This window comes from Anas acuta, chromosome 2, assembly GCF_963932015.1.
Source record: "Anas acuta chromosome 2, bAnaAcu1.1, whole genome shotgun sequence".
Taxonomy (NCBI): domain Eukaryota; kingdom Metazoa; phylum Chordata; class Aves; order Anseriformes; family Anatidae; genus Anas; species Anas acuta.
The window spans coordinates 33,559,907-33,584,392 of record NC_088980.1 but is presented as its reverse complement, the minus strand read 5'-3'; the positions used below and the strand labels follow the sequence as shown (position 1 = coordinate 33,584,392).

Genomic DNA, 24,486 nt, shown 5'->3' with positions numbered 1-24,486 from the left:
TTCATAAATCATAATGAAAGCATGGAATTTTAACTCTGTCTTTTTGTATGTCAAGCATTAAATATGCTGTAGTTATTGAAATCTATAAAATTGTTTCTTTATTTGTAAATTGCTTTTGAATAAATTAAGATTTTAATGGATTTTCTTATTCAATAATATATACTTCGTATTGACATTTTTGCTATTTATTCTGTCAGGATTGTTCACAGTTGGTTTGCTGAATATTTGTTAGTATTTGAAGTTTTATTCCTGTGTCTGTGGACAGGCATTCCCTGAAATAGCTGTAGCAATTTTCGATATTTTTGCCCTTCAGCTGTGTGTTACAACTCTTGTGGCAGAGGTGAGCATCCTTGCAGCAGGGTCACCAGGGCAATTCACAAAGATGCCCCTGAGTCTGAAATGAGGAGAATCAACTACCTAACTCTGCCAACTTCATCAGATACCACCACAGAGGGAGCGTTAGAACTTACATATATCTGCATGATGGGTGTTGTAAGTGATGGGTGAGATAAATCACTTCTTTAATTGATTGTCTGCTTTAAAATTTTATTATATTTAATCTCTGACAAATGTGAGCTACTGACGGCAGAGTTCTGGCGCCGGTATTATCTGCAGCAGTGTTGATAGCAGAGGTAGGTCCTTTCACAGTGACCCTCAGCACACCTAGCAGGTGAGACCTGGCACATTGGGTAGTGTACTGGGGAGAAATGTTGGTGAAAGGCTATCGTAAAAATGTGTCACTTTCAGAGCCCTTTTTTTAAAATGCTGTGTCTAGGAAAGTGTCCATCTTTAAGAAAACTCTAGCTCTGTTTCCTCTGTAGCTCCTTTTGGATAGTGGAGGGTGGCATTAGAGTCCTCTTTGCACTCCTGTCTTCTGGCTGGACCAACCAAGTTCCCTCACACAACAAGTGCTCTGAAAGTTTTGCTCTTGGTAGTCAATGTGTTCCTGTGCTAGAGTGCCCAAAATTACTCTGTGTCCCAGAGATGATCTCATGACCCACAAATAAAGGGGAATAATCACTGCCATCCACCTGCAGCTAACTTTTATTCTCTGCAGGGGTACCTTACTAGCTTACATGATCTTTGTCCACTGGGATTACAAGGCCTTGGTACCAGACAGGGAATGCAAGAGACAGAAACCCAGTAGTGCAGGACAGGGGAGAGAGTCAGAGGGCTGTCATGTAGGAAGCTGCTAAGTTCTACATGGGAAGTTCTACATGATTCTGGTGGCTCACTTTGGAATCTCAGAGAATGTCTTTCTGCAGGTCTCAGCTCTGCAAAACTAACATCTGCCAGCCTCATAGAATGGCTGCCACTTTCCCAGACTTTCCCAGCATCCTCCAAGAACCACTATGAAATTTAATGGGTTTTCTTGTTTTGGCAGGTTAGGCTGATGGCAGGGGAGGCTACAAATAGCAGTTATAATGACTATGAAATGCATCAGCCCTCTCTGACTCTGAAATCCACCCCCCTGAGGAGGCAGGGGCATAGAGGTGACTGTTAGCAAGGCTTTTCTTCCCCCTTTCTTCCTTTTCCCTGAAAATTTATTTGCAGGAACCTCTGTACTATTTGCACATACACAGCAATAGTCTGACTATTGTGAGCATGATGATTATTTTAATTTTCAGTCGTTCTAAGTTTTAACCATACTGCTGGGACAAGAAATAACAAGGGGAACAAGTGTGACAATTTAAGGAGTTGATCAATGTATAAACAAATGTTTGTTGATTTTATAAAGTCAATAACCCAAACAAGTATTTGCATTGATGAAAACTTAGATAAGATTTGCATGTCTTAAGAGGTGATGGTACATGAGTTTTAATATAGCTGTTCTGAGAGACACAGCAGCTTTGGGGAGGTAAGGAGCTTGCATATATTGTACATATTTTTTGGGATATGCAGCTTTCCCTCGTTTTTTTTTTTTTTTTTTTTTAAGTGTATTAACTGAATTTCTGAGTACTTATGTTCTGCATGTTGTTAAACCTTTGTCCTTCTCCCCTACCCCTGTTTATTCTATTCTCAAATTTAGGATAAATTCAACATTTTTATTATATGACTTGCATGTAGAGTAGTACACATAGTGAGAATAAACTAGATAGACGCTTGTGTCTAAATGAGATGCTGTCTGAAGTCATTTGATTGAAAATAAGAGCTGTACAGAGGTAAGTGCTTTCAGAGGATGCAACTCTGTAAAAGTGGGGGCCATACAGTATTTTTGATGAGTGATATTTATTTTTCTTCCATGATGCTATTTTTCCATACTAATGATGAAATCCTTTACCTTGTTTTTTCCTAAATTTATTTTACTACTGTTTGCTTGTGAGTCAGACTGCCTGGCTTGCAGAATTTCTTTGCCAAGCTGTTGTGCCATTTTGCCTTTTTTGTTGTTATTTTTTATTTTGAAATGTCATGAGAAGGTATTTCACTGGCAGCACAAGAAATGTGCCATCAGAGATACTTTGTCTGCATATGTAGAGCTTTTCAATCCACACTTTCCCACTCCTGATCTTTATTTCAATGTTTTGTTGACATCTTCATTCAGATCTCTGTGAAGAGAAATTGGGAACATAGTTTATTTGTAGTGTGAAATATCCAGTGTGCTTTCTTTTGGAGGCTTCAAATAATTTATTATTAAATTATAACACGTGCCACTTTAAAAATGTTAATTGTTGTATAATATTTTAATAATAATGAAAAAAATACCCACCTGATCTTTTGTGGTATACTCCAGACTGAAACCAAATCAGATGCTGGTGGTCTGGAACATGATGGTAGATTACAAAGAACATCTACTCTGTGTACGAAGTGCTAAGGTTTAAAGAGAAATAAATACAGTGATATTGCTCAATTTTTACTCTACAGCACCTGTTTCGTACTGAAAAAAGGGAGAATGCTGCTTTGTTGTAAAATGCTGATAGCCAGGAGGAGTGAAATGTATTGGGAAGCATTTTAGGGAACATTAATGAATGGTATTACTGAAACTGCAAGCTGGAACAAAAATGCTGCAATAAAGTTAGATTAATGAAGAAACACAAGTAGTCAATTAAAGGTATTATGCATATTTTAACATTATATTAAACATAGAAACAGTAAAACTGATTTTATGCTTTTCATATTTAAAAAAAATGCTCATTGCAAGCATTGCATTAGCATATAAATTTAAAAAAAATCACTGTTTTTATAAGAAAGAATATCAAACATTTAAGCTCTGTTTTTATGTTGTAAACTGTACTTGTAGCATACTCAGTTTACAGTAGCTTTATGGAGTTAGAGGTGAGTTTTTTGTTTTACTTAAATGATGTACTCATGTGAATATGAAGGTGGGAGGTTAAGTTCCCCATTACTAGTGCTCTGCTCTGACACCTTTGAATTTTGTTCATGTTAACAGGGCAGAGACGTTAAGGGTTTATTAGATGTATTTCATGCCATACTTGTTTGAGTAAGTGGCTTCACAAACATGCCCAAGGCAGAAGGGTGGCAGGGATGGGAAGAGGCAGCCAGAAGTAGAGAAGAGGCACACACGACCTGTTTGTCAGCAGCGTCATTTTGTGAACTGCATCATCACCAGGAGAGTGGTTGTCTCCTTTCTTGTAAGAAACATAAAGTTTGACAAGCCCAGCTATTTCCCTCCAATGGTTCACCACTCCTCTATTTCTCTTGAACTGATTTGATTTCAGTGGCAGCATCCTGCTGCTGTAGTTGAGGCACAGGACAGGTACAGAGGAGGTCCAGGCACTTGTCAATGGCTTCCTGAATCTGGATTTATCCAGGGCTTTCCTCCCATGATACGACTGGGAAAGAGGAAAGAACAACTGACCCATCCTTCTGTATTTTCTTCTGTCACTTTTTATTCCTATTCTTAACTTACTTTGGGTAAAGAAAAGGGCTTTGGAAACAAAATTGGCTATTGTGCAGTAAATTATAGTCCTTGTTAGAATATGGTGGCTTTAAAAGTTTTTGAGTGTGTCTTGTGCAAGATTTTCTATGCTTCAAATAACCTTTATTTATTTATTTATTTATTTATTTATTTAGTTACATCCCACCATACTTATCTTGGTGGGTACTGGAAAATACAGAGATGCTTCTAAACACATTCCTATAATGGCTGTTGTCTCAGAAATAAGTGTGTAAACCTGAAGAGCATTGTTTGTCTATATAAATAATAACCATTTTTTCTCAGTTCTTTCATTTTTTTGGGAGGCAAGAATGAAGCATGATTAGTAAACTTTCATTTTGTGAAATAACTTATTCAGATTCATACAAGTTCTTTTTGTGCAGAAAACGGGTGAGAAAGCATTCCTCAGTTTCCTTTCACTAATGACCCGTTTGGGTGTGTCCAGAGAGCTCTTCGGTCTCACCTGGGAACACAAAATTGCAAGCTTTGCTGAATACAGATGTTTTATTTGATAGCTTTTTGACCTTCTTCTGATACACCTAAGTATAGGAAGTTTAAGAAGATCAAAGCAATTTCCTTTATAAAGAAATTTATATTTTATCTTTAATATTAATGTGGGAAGTTGTTCCATCAGTTCTTCATTATCCATGGATTCTGATGGTGGCTTTTGAGAAGAGCAGTGGGGAAGATTGTTTGCTATGATATTACTTGGCAGAAAGTCAGGCGTATTCTACATTTCCTATGAACGATATCTGCAGAAAGTCAGCTATCTGCAGAACCAACTCTGCTTGCTGTGCCTTAGCAACCACAAGTAAAAATCTGCTGCCACATGGAAACGGATTGGGATTCATGACAATACTCGCTATATGCAGCCACCGTCAAACAGCAGTAACATTTCATCTGTTAAACACAACGCCTATATCTAATTTCTGCTCAGAAGCCCTATAGAAGTGGGTGATATCAAATGCAAAAATGTGAAGTTGGCCAAGCAATAACACAAACTGTGCAGTGATTTTTCTTTCCCTTCCCCTCTTCTTGCGTGGAATGACCAAGCACTTGGATTAAATGAGCATTTTACTCGTACAGAAATTGCTGCCTTCTTGTATTGCACGTTGGGGATAGATTGTCAGGAAGGTATAGCCCAGCTTTCTGCCAGGATTCATTTTCATATCAGGGCTGGAATGGAAATTCACTTATTATTTAGGTGCTTGTTTTGAGCAAATCAGTTTTTTAGAAGGGGGGAAAAAATACTGACTTCCATCAGTTGAACGTTTACAGTCCTTTCTATTGTTATTAGGATATTATCATTTTCAGGGTTCATAATGAGAGAAAGAAATCTATGTAGGAAAAAAAAATAATTACTTTTTGAATTGTGTGGAGTGGGAGAGAAGCCTGAGGGAAATTAATAAATACCCCTGTTGAATTTTTTTTTTCCTGAACAGCAGTGTTAGATTTGAATGATTAGTGGAGAGAGAAAAGCACAAACGTGTGTTTGTTTTTGTAAGTGAATTTGGATTCAGCTTTGTGATATTTTTATATACACTATCTCTCATGGTTGGAATGTGAGAACTTTCCAGTGTGAATACTTGTGAAAGTGCATTTTAGGCTTGGATGCTTAAATGTTTTTTCGAAATCCGTCTGAATATATAATTTCCTTTGTGGTCACATTAGTCAATTTAGGATTCAGGTTTTGAGCAGTTGCAGAAATCCCCCTTTCAGGGAATAGAAATGATCTCATTACCAGGTAGTCTGTGTTACACCACATGTGTTTCCAAATTTGATGGTGTGTGGTGTTTTTTAATTTTTTGTTTTGTTTTCAGGCTATTTATATTTAGGGAAATAAGCCCTGATAGAGTACAGCACTGAAGTATTTATTTAATTTTAAGCACACCAAGTAATCCAATTTGGAATGCACAAAATACTATGCTAAATTCTTTAGGGACATAGTGATAAAGCCCTGAAACTACAAACACTCATTTTCTTATATTTATACACAAATGTTATTAGAACTGCTTATCAAGAACTGCTTATCAGTATGAAGATGATCATGGGTATGTTCGCAGATTAAGGCCTGATCAAATAGAGAAATATGTTTGAATGTTTTAAACCACAAACTGTTAAAATTTGATTGTTCACTGCAAACTCTTAATCCAGATTTTGGTAATACAACTAGGTGAAAAGCTAAATGTTTGAAAAAATTGAAATGGAAGTTTAAACAACTTGCTGGGGGGGAATAACACTGATTCTGTCTGTTCTTGTTTCTTTGAGGTTTAAAGGTGCTTACAGGTTTAAATCCCCCTATTCCTTCTTCTAAATATTTAACAATCTTAATTAATAAAAATAAACTTTAAAAAACAATTCCTTAATTAATATAAAAGACACAAAGCTTTATTTTCTTGCTTGCTGCGCAGGAATACCAGAATAGAAGAAAGGCAAAACTCTTGAATCCTGTATTTGTAATTATTATTTCCCTACAATTTCCAAGGCCTCTTCTGTAGTGTTAGTGTGACTTCTAGTGTAGACAGGTTGCTGGCTGCTACCACTGTACTAAATCCCAGCAGAGGAAAGCACTTGAATTGGAGCTCCAAGCACTGTTGCTTTGTGTCTTTCTGAGCATGATGGGGATTAAATTGCTAGCAGATGTATGGAGCATCGCTGATGCTACCACGACTGCATTGCTGGCAATGGCAGAAATATCAGCAGTTGTTGGAACAGCTTGGGCAGGAGGGAAAGCACAAGCAGCTAGTAGACAACATCATCTGAAGTAGGGATGAAGCCAAATCAAAATCCCAGATTTAAAAACTATGAGAAAATTCAAATATATCCCCAAAAGGCATGACTGAGAACATGCTCTGTAGTATCTTTATCCTGTGGGTAGAACGCTAACCAGTTTCTTGGAAATAAATAGGGAATTTCTGTCACGGAGCCAGTTCAATACTCTGTCATATAAAGAACTAACACAATGTCTCACAGTGCTGCAATGCCTGATCTTTCAAATGAAGACTGAAACATGCTCTCATTAGTACGCTTTGTCTTGTACGATATGCTATGGGAGAATTTTTCTCCAAACCCTTCAGAAATTGGATTTTGTTCATATATTAAACTATTGTCATCAATAACCTCACATGCTTAACTTTACGTAATTGGAGAGATTCTCAGCTTGTTTGAAAACAATTGTCAAGCTGAAGTTGTATAAATTTAAACCCAGGTATAGGCCATACTTGGTAGCATCAGTCATTTAATTAGGTACTGCTTCTAAAAATCTAGCTGGAATTTTAAAAATCTGCTCTGCTCCCTGTGTTTCTATTGGTTTTAAATATCACAGCAACAACTTTTATAGTGTTTCCCAATTTCAGACCATGTTAACCGTGGTGTAAAAAGATGTGGATCTTAGCAGTACTATTCTAAAACCTTTTCCTGAGCCTCCTGTCCTGTGCAGGCTGTGCCCCCAAGATTGGCTGCCAGTCCCAATGCCCTATTTGTATTTCATGCTCATCCAGGCAAAGGTTCACCTCCCTGTTCCCTCCTTCTTGCATCCCCTATGTCGCGTTAAAGGGGTGTAGCTGATTAACCGTTACGGGCCCGGTTGGATTCAGAGTACTGAACCAGTCGGACATTCACCAAAACTGGGGGTCCGTTCGGACATTCACCAGAAACAAAATAACCACCTGGGGGTCCGTTCAGACATTCACCAACAATGCATTAACCGTCTGGGGGTCTGGTTAGATTCAGAACACTGAACTATCACGGATAACCACCCTCACCCTAGTTGCATTAATGAGAGCTATCACAATGCAATCAAGTATGGTTTATTACAGCAACAGATAATCAGGTTCTTTTGGATTGCCGGTGATAGTGACTATCTGCAAAAGCAAGCTAGTATGCATGAAATACACAGGTGTTACAGGGGTTCTAGGTGTGGGGTCTAGGTGTGGGGTCTAGGTGTGGGGTCTAGGTGTGGGGTCTAGGTGTGGGGTCTAGGTGTGGGGTCTAGGTGTGGGGTCTAGGTGTGGGGTCTAGGTGTGGGGTCTAGGTGTGGGGTCTAGGTGTTATAGGTGTTACAGGTGTGTGTTCCAGGTGTTCTAGGTGTTCTACGTGCGCAGCCTAGAAATAAACGCGTTAAAAGGATCAAAGACTCTATAGAGATTTATAAGCAAATATTCAGATCTCACCCAAAGGCGTCCCAATGGGGGGGGAAGAGAGGCTCAGCCCGTCGACTGATCCCAGGAGTCAGGAGGTCCTAAGGATGTTGTATGTCCTTGGGATGGTATCTCCCCTGACGATGGTATCTTCCCTAACATCCCCTCTCTCTTGGGCCAATTTATATTATTTTCTATCTTTTAGGTGGAGCTTGAGTGGCTCTAGTCAAGCATATCTTAGTTATGATTGGTGTAAAGTTTTCCCGTTTCCGTTTAAAGTAATAGGCTCCGAGAAATTCAGAGCGCATGCTCAGTGAGGGGTGGTCGCACCTTGGAGGCGGGTAGCTTTTGGGATGGAGGTGTGTTTTGGTATTATAATGATATTATAATGAGCAAAAAGTACACTAGGGTACAGCATTTGTCAAAACATGACAGGTCTTTGGCTTAGGGTGGCAAAAAGTGCAGCTTTGTGCACAAGAACAATTGAGGCCCCACCTGATTACAGAGCCTAGCCGTGGTGTCTCCACTCCACTCTACGCTCCGTGGTGTTCCTTAGAGCTAGCACACCAAGTTTCCCCAGCGCGATAGCATCTAAGGTTGGGAGCCTAGGGAATGCTCAGATAATGCAGTTATGCCCTACCCTGAAAGCCTCTTCAATGCTGTACCTTTTCCTTAAAAGTGTGAATGTTAGTTTTATTTTCCTAGTTACTTCAGGCATTTACACCACACCGTATGGGGAACCTGAAGCCCCCTATGTACACCTGCTCATGTACTATAGAAGAGCCCTCCCAGAGGGCACCCAGCACTCTGGACCTGCTCCTTCCCCATCACAGGACCAAATGTGTCACCACATCCCCATCTCTTCCCCGCCTCGTGGCTTGGCGCAGATTCTCCTTGAGCTGGCAGAGTGTCTCTTGGCACAGGCCCTGGTGCCTCTTCCAAGGTGATTGTCACTAGGGACAAGTTGTTCACTTGACGGCTAATGAATTTGCTTTAAAAGCACGTTTTGGCTCATTCTAAGAGTTATTTGCAAATGTGTTTTGAATTGGTGTTTGTGGTGGTGGTGGGGAGTCATTTGGGAAAAGCAGCCTGTATTTACTAAATACCTTCAGGGAGGAGTGGTGCTTCCTCCTTGCTAGCATCAACGGGAGAGATCACTTTTATTCTATTCCGGAACACCACTTCCACTTCTTTGGGGGTCTTGTGGCTCTCCTATGCAATCTCTGTTTTCTTTGTAGAATTTCAGGTATGTATGTTCCTGCCTGATATGCATAAATGTACACTCTTAGGCTCTGTTTTTATGCTTGCTCTGGGCTGATCTGGGTTCAGGCTACCACCAAAAGAAACCATTGTCCTGCCTTTCCCTCTCCTCTTTCAGGGCAGTGAATTTCTTCTCTCTCCCCTGCACCAGAACTAGCACCATGTGGTTTGGAGGATAAATTAGAAAACTTTTTTGCTCTATTAGTTTTCAGCCTGAGTCATCTTTTACAGACTCATTGGAAGTAATTCATAGCTCCAGCCATCTTCTGACAGCTGAGTACATGAGCAACATGATTTCAGTTTTTGTGATGTTGTAGGTCTTCTGTGGTCTGGTGGAAAAAGGGACATTGCCCTCATGGCCATTTTCTCTCTCTTGTGAACTGACTTCTTGTTGTGTGTAGTGGCTTAGTACGTGCAACCCAAAAGAATGTCTGACTTTGAACTGGAAGTCAAAGTTGTACTGCCTGGTGCTTTTTCACTTCATAGGATGTCATTAGTGCCCACTGATGTGTGCTGCATAAACAGAACTAGTTATCTTGGTGCTAGGGCAGCAAGCTCTAGAAAGCGACAAATTTGGACCTAGTCCAGCCTCTTAAAACAGATGTGAAGCAGGAAGTGTAAAGGTACCAGTTTCACTTGAAATTAGCTCAGAGAGAGCAACTGCAGGCCCAGATGAAACATGGCTGGGCACATGTTGTGTCTGAAGTACCAGGGAGCTATGCAGACCCAGCCTGGGGGTCCCCACAGCTGCTGAGTGGGTCAGGCTCCCTGCTGCCAGACAGGGGAGCTCTTGCTGCCTTTCTCTTTCCTCCTTCCCCTCATCTCTACTGACTCCCCTGTGCAGCCTTATCTGGCTCTGGAGCTCATCCAACACTTTGAGAGCTGCTCCAACTTACTGAAATGCCATACTTTTATTTCCAGTCCTTTTTTACTGAGTTTTTGCCCTCCTCTTTAGTGAGCCAGGCTGACAAGTGGCATGGGTGGCACAAGGCCAGTGGTGAGAGCCCAGCAGAGGCAGGGGGTCTCAACTCACTCCACCTCACAAAACCAGACCGCTGGGCTGTTGTTCCCACCAGCATCACTGGAATTGGCTTGCAGATAAGTGTTAGTGCCAGCCTGCAGGGAGGGGGGAAATCGATGTCTGAACTTGGACGTGCTGCTGTAATAAGTGAGGCTTGTTGAATGAAAAGCTTGGACACAAATCAATTGAAATGTCGGTATGTAAGGCCGCTGTAACATCGAGGTGTTAATGACCTGTCTGCTAGAAAGAGTAAGTGGAGCCAGAGGCACCGTTGCAGTCTTATGACACATTTGTTGGGTATGGGCAAGGGGAATCAGGCTTTTATGTTACAGTATTTCTGTATGGGTCTGCTGTTATGCATGGAACTATGCTAACATTTTTGCTGGGCATGGAAGGGTAAACACTGATTGATACTTCTGTGGTTCCTTGTCACTTCCCTTCCCTTTCTAAAAATACAGTACTAAGAACATGGGGGGCAGGGTGGAAAGCAGGTGGCCTTACTGAAATATGGATTCTGTAATTCTTATGGTGTGTGAAGGATGATTTTCCTGCGATTATAATGTACCATGTGTGAATTGGATCCTTCTCAAAGTGAGGAATTAATTATCTTGCCTGCAAGTTGGAATAATGTGAGCAAGCACCACACAATCCTCCTATTGTTCTGCCAGTGCACCTGCACGACTTCTTCTGTTCCAGTTCCAGGCTTCTTTTAGGCGGTATTTATTTGTACATTGTACAGCTTGTAGTGAGATAGGAATTACCAGTAAACATCAGAGTAGGCCAGGTCATGTCTTTCAACACTGACAAGATGTGGAAGTACCATGGTGAATATGGATGAGATAACCTGACTCTTGCATGGATGTTTATCTCCAGAATTCCACGGTTAATTTTATAACTTTGAATCAACGATCTTTACTGAACGCCAGTAAGACTTTGGCATTTGCATTTCCCAGCAGTAAAGAGTTGTCATTTTCCTTTCTGTCTCTTCAAATATGAAACTTCTCTAATTTCATCTAGTGATCTGTTATTCTCACCTTATATAAAACAGAGAACAGAAAATCCATCTTTTCTCTGTGCTATTTCATTATTTTGTATAATGGCATTATTTCTCCTGTAATCTCACCTTTTTAAAGTTATTAATTATAGTTTTTTTCTTTCTCTTCTAACCTTTATCCAAGTCCTTTATTATTCTTACTAATATCATTGTTTGAATGCCCTCTAACTTTGGAGCATCCATTTCTGAGATGCTGTTACCAGTGCAACATGTGGCATGACAGAGGTAACGCTGATGTCCATTAGAGCAATGATACATTCCTAGTAGTCACCTTATGATTCCTCATTTATCCTAATAAAAGGTATTTTTTTTCCCTGTAATTAAAATTTTCATTTAAGAAGAGTGGTGTTCCTTAAGAAGTTCTATGACTCTGAGGTGTATTTTCTGAAGTTTGTTTGTTTGTTTTAAGAGGTATTAAGGCCCACACAATTACATTTTCCTTCCTCTAGTACATCCTGCTTTCATGGTGCTGTATTTTCACTTCACATTTTGTAGGTTTATCTTGGAAATTTTCACTGTTGTTTCTGGCCCTTCCTCACCCAAAGAGTTCTACAGAACTCGTCTTATTGCTAAGCTTCTTTACTAGATCCAGAGTAAAAGTATCAAACAACTCAGAAGTGAGTTTACCAAGCTTTGTTCCTAATGTAAAATGTCTTAGTTGGCGACTTTACCTAACAAAACTAAAGAACTATCAAACTTTCTTACAGACCCTGTCCAGAAGAATTTCAAATCCATACCTGGAAACTCCTTCAAACAAGGTACTTGTCAAGCTTCATTTTAATTCCATTTCATATACCAACATATTAGGAATATCTTTGCTTTATTTCAACCCCTTAGTCATAGCTTTGAAGACACTTCTAGATGTGGACTGCAGTTAAATCAAGTTAACAAATCACAATCTGTGTTTTAGAAATTGTTAATTCCTGTTACTGAATTTGCCAGCAAAATTGTTGTGAAGTCTGATGTGAACTTGCTTCCTAGCAATTTAAACTATTTTCCCAGTTTAACTCAGTTTTTCAGTATTTTAGAGTGTGAGAATTCTATTTTTGCACCTCATGAGACTTCACTGTCTCAGGATTATTTTTTATTCTCTGAAAGATTCAAAAACATAAGAACCAAAAGAGGTGAAACTGTGACGTGATTTTTCTTTCAAATTAGTAGTTTGTGGTACTGCTGCGTTTTGTTGGTACTGGGAAGAAATGAGAAAATGTATGCCGGAGTTAAACTTGTCAGTAAGGAGTAGTCTGTGGAACCCAGGTGGAACATGCTTTTAGGAAAGATGGAATTTATGTCTTGTTTTGATAGACCCACCTGCAACCTTAAGGTGTAAGGGCATGGGGGAATCAAAACCTGTAGCCATTCTGAAGGGCCACATTCTCACAGCAAGGTGCAAATTACCTAACCTGTAGCTGTTACAGAATACCCACAAAGATCCTAAACAAAACGGAAAAAAATATGAAATGGTATTTTAGTATGTATTCAATTATTGAACACAAATACATGTGGAATAATTTTAATTTCCAGTGTATTTATGGATTTGCAATGGTTAAGTCTTTCTTCTTCACTAGCATGACACTTGTTTTAATTTAGGCATATTTGTTGTTCAAAGGTAAAATTGGCAGATAGTAAAATCTCTGCTCTTCTAGGCAGACATAAGTCATCTGGCCCATGGGGGTAGATGAGAGTAGGTATGGCAGAAGTTGGGGTGCATTTTCTATGAGGCTTTGACAGTTTGCTAGTCATTTATCAGGGGAGAAGTCATAGCTCAGAGGGAGGGAGGGGACAGTGGCAAAGCAATTTACTGCAATGGGAATAAATCCTTGTTTGTTACAGTGTTTTTTTTTCTCTTTTCATTCAGATTTATGGAGAAAGTTCCTCCTGTGCTGGGAGAGCCCTCAGGAATATTTTCACACTACAAGCTTCTGACCTGATTAAAGACAGGGTGTACCTTACTGGAATTTGCAGGTAACCCAAGATCATTCATTTTAATCAACTGCATGGGTTTTATTTGCATTTGTCTGTCATCTTATTTGAAAAGAGACTAAATTCTAAGTAAGATCTTGTGTGTGTTACTAAGAAACTAAAATGTTCTCTTAAAATATTAGGTTTTTATTTTTTTCTTATGTTACCTTGTCAGTTTTTAGAAAGCAGTGATGGCCTGCCTGTCTGTATGTCCATTAATTTAATTCCTTACAGTTACATATACAATGGAAATATTTTGTTGAAAAGAGTGGTAAATTCAGTCCTGGTCTGGAGCTACAGAAGAGGTTAACTGGATTCCTAGGATTTAGTTACAGTGATTTTCTTTTTGCATATAATTTTTGGAATATTTCTGTAATGAAGTGATTTTGTGTTTGTGTTACACTGCAGCATAAATCCTTCCTCCTATTTTCAGTTATGCCAAAATACGTAGGTCTCTATTGTAACACCATTTATTTATATCCATATTTGACAAAAAAGTTACTTTTTCTTAAGAATTAAAAAGAAAAGTTTACCAATCATATGCAAGATGAAGTATATCCTAGAGCAACACTCAAGGTCTTGCATGTATGGTGTTTAGTTGTGTTGCTTATGCCTATGCTCTGAAAGGAAATAAAATCTTGAGGCTAAAAGCTGGATTTTATTTAGTTCTTTTGTGTCTTTGGATGACTATATGCAGCACAAAGTGATAAAAATATTTTACATTGTGAAGTGTGCTACGTGAATTAGATATGTAAGGGAACTTACTCGTCTAACATGAGTTTCCTTGTTGTAAGTGCCCCTGAGACTTGCCAGAATAATTCCTTTCCTTGAAATGAATAGGGTTACCTAAAACAGTAACTGAGAAAAAGGGTTTGTTCTGCTGAACAAAAGGACTACCTCTTTTAAAAAAATAACACACAAACTGTTTTATAAAATTGCATTTTAACTAACTTTAATTGCATCTTATGCTACAGAAATGCTTTGTCTATTTTCAGGAGGAGCTGTGTTGGATCAGAACTGGTAGACTGGCTCTTGGAGCACTGCCCATTTGTTAAGTGCAGATCTACGGCAGTTGGCGTGTGGCAGCTGCTTCTGGATATGGGCATTATATTATCAGGTCAGTGTTGATAGTGTAAGGAACGTTATCAGTTTCTTTTGCATGTAGTAATATTCTTTTTTATTTTTTATGGGAGAGGAAGAAGGTGTGTGTGGGGGAAAGCAAGTTGATCCATTTTTAGTTACACTTGTTTATTTTACTACCTCTTCAGTAGGCTTACCTCCGTGACCTTTCATTTCATAAATGTCAAAGATGAATTTCTCTTTTTAGGCAAGTTCCTTCCTTTTGCTTTTGCAAATGCAATTGCGTACTGCCAAGTTGCAGATAGTGTGCATGTCTCTTTGAGCCTTTTTTTCCTCTCTCCTCAACCTCTTACATTTTTTTCAGAAGACAGCAGCTATTTAATCACTGTAGATCACAGATTTGCCAGATGACTTTTCTAGCAATTAGTGATTTCCCCTTCCTCTCTCTGTTTTCCATAGTTTTAGAATACAATGGATTGTGAGAGTGTTCTGCTCCTTGAAGTGGTTGTCATGCCAGGTTCTTCCCAGCTGCCTCCCTTTCCACCCCAGGTTTAAGGGTATGGTCCAAATGATGTCATTAGTTATAACCACAAGGATAACCAACATCTGGAAACCTGAGGGACTACAGTACCACTGTAGGTGTAACTCCTTGCATAGCTTAACTCAGTGCATTCCCAGCCCTGGGGTCTGTGTTACACAATTTCCTTTCCTCCTTGTGAGAGGGAGAGGTGTTGTGGGAGACTTCTCAGTGTCAGCTTGCACACAGAGTATACTTCAAGATTTTCTGCTGCTACAGCTACACTGATGGTGTGTCTGATAATGTGGCATCAACAAGGATTCAGTGACTCCCCCAGTAGGAACTTGTGCTTTTGGCTTTGGAACCTGTTGTTTGAATCCAGTTAAATCCCAGTTATGCCAGGGAAGACGAAGGCTATTAATATCACTACGTTACCTTACCTGGATTTATTCTACAGAACCAGTATCCTTGAATTTGTGCAGAGGCCGGGATAAAGATGTGCTAAACATCAGCTGAGTGGCTTTAAAAGTGGTGAATCTCTGAGTGTGCTATGAAGACAATGTTAGACATGAAACTGTTCTAATCCTTTTTCAACCTAGAAAATTATTATTATAATTATTTTTTTTTTTTTTAGCCTAGTGTACCCTTTTCATCTGCATTATTGAACTTTGTTCACTAGTGCCTGGCCATTAGCGAGAACAGATTAGAAGCTAATGGAAATCAAAGCTCAGAAGTTTGACAAGGGAAAGGTTTTTTCTCTTCCAGCCAAACCCCCCAATTCCAAACTGATTTCAAAATTGATTACTCAGCAGTCTTAATGCTTCAGTCTCAGGAACCTGGAGATCTTCACATAGAGTTTTTGGTATTGTTCTGGAAGGCAGGATTTCTATTATACTGTTTGTGATTCTTTTTTCCTGTGTAGTGGTGCATATCAGAATTAAAGTTGGATGCAATACAGAAGGTGTTTGGGACACAGCCTTCAAATGCAAAAGGTTTAAAGGATATCTTTTTCTTTCTTTAAACAGTGGACAGACAACTGTATTTTCAAGACGCTCATGCTTTCTACCAGTTCTCAGCAGATGAATGTACCTACCTTTTCTGTGAATTTGAGAAAGAGGAATGCTGGAAGAATGGTGTAAAGCTCCTACTTCAACTACTGCCATTGGCTCCTCCCAGGATTGACATGTAAGTAGGCATATGCAGCTGTTTTAAACTTTTGCTAACTGTTTTGTAAGCAGCTGGCTTATAATGACACTGTTTATGCCCCAGCCACCATGCAAGTGAGTCAGCTTTCTTTTCAGGGTTGCCAAACTTTGAAGAGGTGGGCTTTTCTGTGATCTGCACTGTGATTAGTATCTGAGAAAGTCTGGGTGCTAGATAAATGAGGGCACTCAACTTGGGGTTTTTGAGATACTGTGGTCCTTATGTACTAGTTTGCTGACTGTAGCTTGCTCTTTTACCTGGGCAAGTTGCTTTATTTTTTTGGGGTCTTCTCTTGCATTTGGAGATTTGGCACTAGTTTGGCAGCAGACATATTGTGCAGCTGATTGACTATAGTAGACCAGATGCCCTCGTCCTGGGTGAGGATCAGCTATCAGATAGAGAGGATGATTAAGAATGTGGTAGCTTCAGTTATCTGATTTTTAGTTTGCTGTTGTGTGTTTGTCAGTGCCCTGTAGTCTCCTGTTGCCATTCCTCATGCAGAATATGCCATTTAAGAATTTTCCTTCCTATATATCTGCTCTTAGACTCGACTCTTGGTTGTTAACATACCCTCTGTGCTGATACAGCTGCACTCTAAACATTGTCTATTTAGAGCAGCTAGAAAGAAACCATACTTGTTTGTTCCACAGTGAGAGGCCAAAATGCAGAGGGGGAAAAAAAGACATCAGTGAGGTCTGGAGGCTTGTGACCTCTCATGCCTTGGCAAAGCTGCAGGAGCTGGCCAGCATAGACATGTTGGGTTAAATTCTTTCATTGTCACTAGCATAATGAAGCCTTAAACATGATACTTATGTTGTGGAGAATTATTACTCTGGCAACAGGAGGTTTATTTTTTCTTTGATGCCAAAGACAAAACTTTTTTTCTGCCAGTATTTTTCTTCTCTACACAGATTTAAAAAACCACGTTCTCTCAAATGTCTAACAGAAATCTTTAAAAGGAGTATAAAGGCAAAGTCACTGAAGTGTCTCACTTCCAGTTACTTAAATTCAGATGTTCAATCTGAGCCTTAAGTGTGGTGAGCTGACTGAAAAAAATCTCCGTAACTTCTCTACCTGGCTCAGGTCAGAAACTTGATCCCTACCCCTCTTGCTGACTGCCCTTACCAACACGAAATGAGCAGTTATGGAGTGGGGATTCCCCTGAAAATACATTTATTTGGTCAGCTTGAGTGAGTAAAGTGAGTAAAGACAAGTGACAAGGCTCTCAAATTGTCAAAAACAGGGGGTTGAATGTGATCTTCTAAGCAGATGACTCATCAGGCAAAATCTTTCAATATTTTTGGAAATAGAAATTCTTGTCTTACGGCCTAATATGGCATTAAACAGTTTGGCCTTTCCTTAAATATCGGTGCAATTTCATCCTGACTTCTGTGAGAATTTGTTTTTCCTCATTTTAACTGCAAATCAGGTAACTTTTCATGATTCATGACTACTTGTACAAAGGTTTTGCATCAAAAAGACAAACCAGATAGCTTGTATTGATTTGTTACATGAAGGATGCTGGCTGAGTAAGAGAATAGATTGAAGTCTTTTCAGGTTCTGAGTTAAAAATGTGTCATGCATGCTGACCTTGGCCAGAGAGTTCCCCTATTTTACAGTCTGCTTTTGCTATTTTATTGTTCCAGTGAAACTGTCATTTCGAGTGGAGGCTGCTCCCTGCTACATGAAATGAACAATTATTCATTAATGTACCTTTCCAGCTCCTTCCTGCTCACATTATTCAAATTTTAGTCAAAGTTGGATTCCTTTTGGGAACATTGTCACTGAAGAATTATTTTTTTGGAGGTTTTACCTGTCAGATTGTGAGGGTGCCTTTTTTAAAATACATATTGAAGGAGATGAATGTTAAGTAATGTTATAGTCTCCAGGGAAGGTGATATTAAAGGGAAAGGAGGCTTTTCCAGTTTCAGAATTCTCTATGCCTGATGCAAGTAATGAACTGCTAAAACACTATCTGAAAGAAAATAGATGTGAAGAAGTGTGTGTTAGTTATCTCACCAAGTTAAAATAGACCCATATATTCTTTCTTCATGAAGAAAGAAGTGATTCTAAAAACCCTTCCTTGCAATGAGTGTTCATCTTCTCAGATAAATTCATAAGTTGTTTTTCGTACCATTAGATGATTTGTCTTTCTTTTAATTTGGTATTTTTGTATTCATTTTTCTGTTGCGTTTTCTGTATAGTCTGTATTGTTAGCATTAATTCCAAATGTACACAGGGACAGAGAAATTCTTAATGTTATTAATTATTTTCCTGCTTCATCAGAAGTGACTGCCTGCTTGTGTACCAGGAGGCAATGCTGGACATCTTGCAGTATGCCCAGATACTAGATGAGCTGTCTTCTCTGCAGCTGGCAGACAGCAGTCCTGCACGTGCCTGAGCTTCTGGGTGCATTGGTGGGTCCCAGGAGCACCTGCTCACCCAGCAGCAGCCTGTGGACTTGATTAGACAGCAGCAACTCTGCAGGCTTCTTTCAACATTTCTGGAAACTGGCAGGGCTCTGGTCCTGCCTTGCTGTCCAGATTTTTTTTTTGAATGGATTTGTTTGTTTCTGGGCAGTATTAAGTGTTTCCAAGTAATATTGGAGCAAGTTCAGCAATTAAAGTAGTACTTTGCATGCTGAGGTGTGCTTGCAGTTCCCGAGGAAATGCTCCCTGTTGCCCTTTGACAGTGTCAAATTGCCTGTATTAAACATGGCATTGGGCAGGAATCTCCCATGGAAAAAAAGACAGGTCTGGAGGATATTTCAGCAGCTTGTGCTAAACTGAGGGCTGATGTTCTTATGTGTATTTCACAACGCTGAGCCACTGTAGATGTTGCCAGATGAGGTGGGACTGATGCTGAGGCCTCTTGGGGTCGTTAAACACCCGATGGTAATCACAGCCAAATTCTACTTGAATGGAAAAAAAATGAATATTGGCTTAACATGGGAACAAAAGATCTGTATTCAGAGCCCTGCCATGGACTTCCTTGCAGCCTTGCGCAGTCACTTAGGCTCTTATCCAATGCCTCCTGAATTCTTTCCCAGTGACTGCAATGGCATTGTATCAGACATTTGATCTTTATGTGCTTCTATTTCCTTCTTATTAAAGGGGGTGTTTATACCAACACCTAATTCCCAGTGCCACATTTCTAGAATGCATTGGGTGTTCTGGGTACTGGAATATATCCAACATCTTTTGTAATTATTTGAAGGAATATTAATAGGGGATTTTTTTCTCCTTTCTATCATATTGTTTGTTTTCTTTCCAGAAGTTTTATACTATATTTTGTATCTTCTGACTGAAAATAATGCATTTATTTAGATAAGTAACCTCTTTTTCTAAGTAAATTGTTTTTAATCCACTTGTTCAGGATGGGATATTTATTTAGACAGTGCCTTTTGAAGTTCCTGGAAAGCTTTTGCTGAACGTGAATTGTCCTCAGGTATCCTTGGGTCTCTTATTTGCATTGTAGGTAGATTAGAGTAGGTAGATAGAGTAAAGCCAGTGTGCAGCATGTGTTGTGTATTGGAGGTGCTGTCTGGGTACGGGACTGTGGGCATAGCTGTCAGCAGGTCAGGAAGCAATGTACTCGATTTTAGGTGGTGCATAGGTAGGCAATAATTGTGCCTACCTGTCATGCCTTCCTGAAGATCTAAGGCAAGCATCTCTGCATTTTGTTCTGCTCAAGTGTGCCTATACTGAGCTGTACAGGTATTAGGCTTGTTTGTCTGGGCTTTGTACCCCTTGTTCAGTACCAGCCCTACTAAGCCTTGGTTGGTCCATTTAAATAAAAGTGCTAACTGTCCTGATTCTGTTTCTCAATATCCATTCTGTCTTATTTTTTCCATTAGCTTGGTTATCAAAATACACTTCCTCTCTGATTCTGGAAAGCTGACGATAATTTTTAGTACATTAGTGTTTCCATAAGTGTTTGATGCACATATGCAGATGAATACTGGGAGTACTTTAAAATAGAAGATGAAGTGATTAAAAACCCAAGATGAAAATAGCTGTGCTGTATGCTCTTCTGGGTTTACGGCTTGTATCTGTGTCTGTACCAAGCTGCTTGCTTTTGCCTCCAAATTAGAAGAACCTGGACTTGTCCGGGTTCTGAGAGATTAGAAGAGATCAGATGTGTAGGTAAATGCAGGCATCTAAAGAGGTCAGCTATTTTCATCTCGTTCCAAATTATAAAGAGACCAAATCAGACTCTGTAAACGAAACTGTTTGTTTATTTCTTTTGGGTGGTTTATAACACTTAAAATGTTAAATCACATTTTTCTTTGAATAGGATAGGCAGTTGTGAAAGTAATTGTGATTTCTAATCCAAATTACCATTGTGTTTTGAATATGTTTGCCCCCAAACAAATACATATGTCATTCTTTGCTTTCTGACCTTAATTTTTTAATTTGGTAAAGAAGTTTTTGGACATGGGATGTAAGAACCACAAATACACCAGCTGCATATTCCAGACATGTTGTGAGCTCTCTCCCTAAACACATCAAGTCATGTGAGCAATTAAATAATTTAGCCAAATATAGAAGCTTCTGTTAATACCTGGGATTTATGCTTATTACAGCAGCTGGAGTTTTGCATATCTGCTCAGTTTGCTGGCACACCACACTTCTTGAAAACCATAGAAACTAAAAATCTCCAGTTTTTTTCTTTTTTCCCATAGTAATAACTCTATCATATTGGTATATTTCTTCTGATTGTTCTGTTTTGTTCTGAAAGGCTCACAGATGGTTTACTGGTGGGAATTGGGCTGTTTTAAAGAAAAACAGTTCTATCCCACAGCAACTTTAGTGTGGCTTACTCCATGTGGGCCAGAGTTTTGTGACAGCTTCTAGAAGGGTTCTTCCTGCACCACCCCGTTTTTGTAAAGACACAAAGTCCCTCTGTCTCGTGAATTAACGTAAATGAAACCTAATAGTGTTCTCAGGTGTTGCTTTAGTTTGCTAATTTATAGCTTCTTACATGTATTCTTTTCATGTGTGTGTTTTTTTTTTTTAATATCAAACTTCATATGTCCTGTATTGATTTTGATGTTGCCTGCTTTTATCTATGTGAGCATGCATTCTATTGAAGGTGTTGCTCCACAGCTGAGCAAAGCTTGTTAGCAAGCAGATGGAAAACTCTTTGCTCTGTTGATGGTGTACATTTTTAGCAGAGAAAAATATGCATTCAAATATGCAAAGATGAGTCAAAAGGGTCCTGCGTTCTTCAGTTCTTCGTCATGTTTTTATAGCCAAAGAATTCTCTCACTGTTTTAACAATTTAATCAAAAGAGTTCTTGACAGCAAGGGACAAAGAATATACCCTGTCATTACTGACACAATTAATTATTGTCATGTTGCAGTTATCTTTTTGATGCAGAATCTCAAAAGCCCTTTTACACTAGTGCCTGTAGCCACACAGTTCTGTGCTTTCCAGGAATCAAAAGATGTTGAAACAGAATGAAAGAAATAATATTATCTTATTTTTATTTTTAAGGCCTGATCAAAAAATAGAAGATACGACAGAAACCAATGCTGAAATTCTTGCTCGTCTCACTTCTGCGGTAAGGTCACTGCATCAAAGTTTGTACTGATCATGTTTGAAACATCATCATGATTTGGATCCTTTCAAATTAAAGAACCAGGTCTTAGTGAGCAGATGTTTATAATGCAAACTACTTTTTTTTTTTTTTTTTTTGTGTCACTGAAATGAGGAAGCTTTACTAGATTCTTAGTGTGTAACTCTACAGATATTAAAATCAGTCCAATGAAGGATCACTGGCTTTCTTATAATCCAGGCCTTTCACAGCCTGGGAAATGCTGGTTTAGAGGATCACGATGATTTTTTCTGCCAGCTAGCTTGCACTCAGATCCTTTTGGTCAAGTGAACATCGGTGTGAACACAACAATGAGATGGAGGTCAAGGAGAGTCATAAGTTCTGAGGAATCTCAGCTGGGTTATCTTGGGATTTGGCTTCCCAACTGCGTTTAGCCTCAGTAAATTCCATCATAATAAATGACAGTTTTTACTTTCTGTGCTGGAATTTCATGCATCTTATTTAGCATGTAAAATCACTGTTCTAAGAAGACTGGGCTTTAGAAAGTTATACTAGATTCACTTGATCTCATGTAATATGATGACATAGATGATGAGAGAGAGTGTACCATCCGCAAGTCTGCAGATGATATAAATCTGGGAGGAATGGTTGATACAGCAAAGGGGTGTGCTGCCATTCAGAGGGGTCTTGGTAGGCTGTAGAGATGGGCCAACAGGAGTCTCTTTTCACCAAAGGGCAATGCAAAGTCCTGCATCAGGGGAGAAATAACCTTGTGGCCCTGTACAGGCTGAGGGCTGGCTGGCTGAAAAACAGCTTTTCAGGAAAGGGTTTGTGGTGGACAGTAAATTGAATATGAGCTAGCAACATGCCATCATAGCCAAGAAAGTCAACTGCCTCCTGGGCTGCATTAGTACAAGTGATAGCCTCAGCTTAAGGAAGGTGATCCTTCCCCTCCTGTCAGTAATGGTGATGCACAACTGGAGTGCTGGGTCCAGTTTTGGATTCCTAGTGCAAGAAACACATGGACATACTAGTGTGAATGCTGCAAATGACCATGAAGATGATAAAATGATAAATGGATTAGAGTATCTGACAGAAGAGGAAAAGCTGAGAGAACTGGGAGAAACTGAGAGACTGGAGAAGGTTCAGGGAGGATCTTAGCAGTGGGTATAAATGCCTGATGAAACAGAGTAAGGACAGAGCCACCTCTTCACAGTGGTGTCCTACAACAGAAAAAGAAGCAATGGGTACAAACTGATGTTCAAGTAATTCCACTTAGACATAAGAAGAAAATTCCTTACTCTGGGGGTAATCGAATATTCAAAGAGGTTGCCCAGAGACGTTGGAGACTCTACATCTTTGGCAATACTGAGAGCTCAACTAGCCGTGGTGCTGTGCAACCTGTTCTACTTGACCCTGCTTTGAGCAGGGGAGCAGATCAGATGATCTACAGAGGTACCTTTCAGTCTCAGATGATTTTGTGATCATAAGGTTCAACACCTCTAAATCATAATATAAACAAAACATAGAATTAGTGCTAGTTCTGTTTTCTGTACATGAGAAGGTACTGAGATGACAGTGAGCCAGGCAGGGTGAAGAAGTTTTAATGGAGAAAAGCATGAGGAAAAGAGTAAATAAAAAAAGAAAAAGCAAAATTAATGAAGTAATATGATGAAACTCTGAAAAAGGGAAAGAAAAGAGAATTTGTATTGTTTTGCAAAGACGAATGATTCTGAATGCTCAATAAACTAAACAAAATAATTTAAACTGTAAGATTAGAAAATTCTGTGGTTTGTAAACTGCTCTTTATTTTTTTACATTTTCTTTATATTCAAATTCCTTCCTTTTTTCTACTTTTTTTTTTTTCCTCCCGACACTGAAAAGAGAGAAGAAAGAACTCAGACTTGCTTTCCTCCATTTTTAGTTTTATTGAGAGATAAAATAGAAAAGTACTTATTGCAAAGTCATATCTTTAAACAAACAAACACAACCTCACTCAAAACCCACCAACACTATAAAACATTGTCAGTATACCTCAAAAGCATCCCCTCTCAAAACTAGAAGAACAAAATATTTTTATCATTTTAAGAAAGAGAAGTAATCAACAAAACACACTGACATGCCGAGTTTAAGCACTGGATTTAACTTACTGGATACACTTGAGGAAAATGCATATCCCTAAACATGTGAGTAATTGACAGTGAGTTCAGAGTACTTCACATCTATCTTGCATGGTCAAAACTTTGAACTACATCCTTGGTGATTTCCAGCAACAGGGCACATGTTCAATTTTGTTTTATTTTTAATGAGCTGTTTTATGACTGTAGCTAACTAACTGAAGAAAAATTAGGCAGTTGCATTTCTAGGTGGCCTGAGGCCCATTCATTGCCACAGTGGTGTCAAAAAGACATCTTTTTTTTTTTCCCTTCATTTTCTGTCTTTTCAGAAAACCCTACAAGCTCTCATAATGATTTTCTAGTCCAACCATAGGAAATAATAAAAAAAAAAAAAAACACAACCCAGCCACACAAAAAAATTGAGACCAGAGCAGAATCCTTCAAATATTAACATTTGTGTATGAAGTTCTCCCTCTAAGAGAAAATGGCATATAATATTGTTCTCCCACTTTTCCTTCATCCAATTGGCTGGGATCTGAACTACTAAGACTTTATGGAGAGCCTTCATGTTTCTCAAGGCATTTTGAACCATCAACTTTCACTGTTCCACAGAGTGTTGTCCTCAACAAGGTATAGGTTCTCAATATTTTTAGCTAACAGCCTTAGAATTTGTGATGG

At 39.1% G+C, this 24,486-nt stretch overlaps 1 protein-coding gene across 1 annotated transcript in view; it reads left to right on the top strand.

The window, feature by feature from the left end:
* The window catches only part of RAPGEF5 (Rap guanine nucleotide exchange factor 5), a 161,556-nt gene that overhangs the window by 20,017 nt on the left and 117,053 nt on the right, over window positions 1-24,486 (top strand). The window contains exons 2-6 of the mRNA XM_068674166.1: window positions 12,077-12,127; window positions 13,228-13,334; window positions 14,327-14,448; window positions 15,954-16,113; window positions 21,631-21,697. Of these exons, the coding sequence (XP_068530267.1) occupies window positions 12,077-12,127; window positions 13,228-13,334; window positions 14,327-14,448; window positions 15,954-16,113; window positions 21,631-21,697 (507 nt within the window). The remainder of the gene's footprint in view (window positions 1-12,076; window positions 12,128-13,227; window positions 13,335-14,326; window positions 14,449-15,953; window positions 16,114-21,630; window positions 21,698-24,486) is intronic.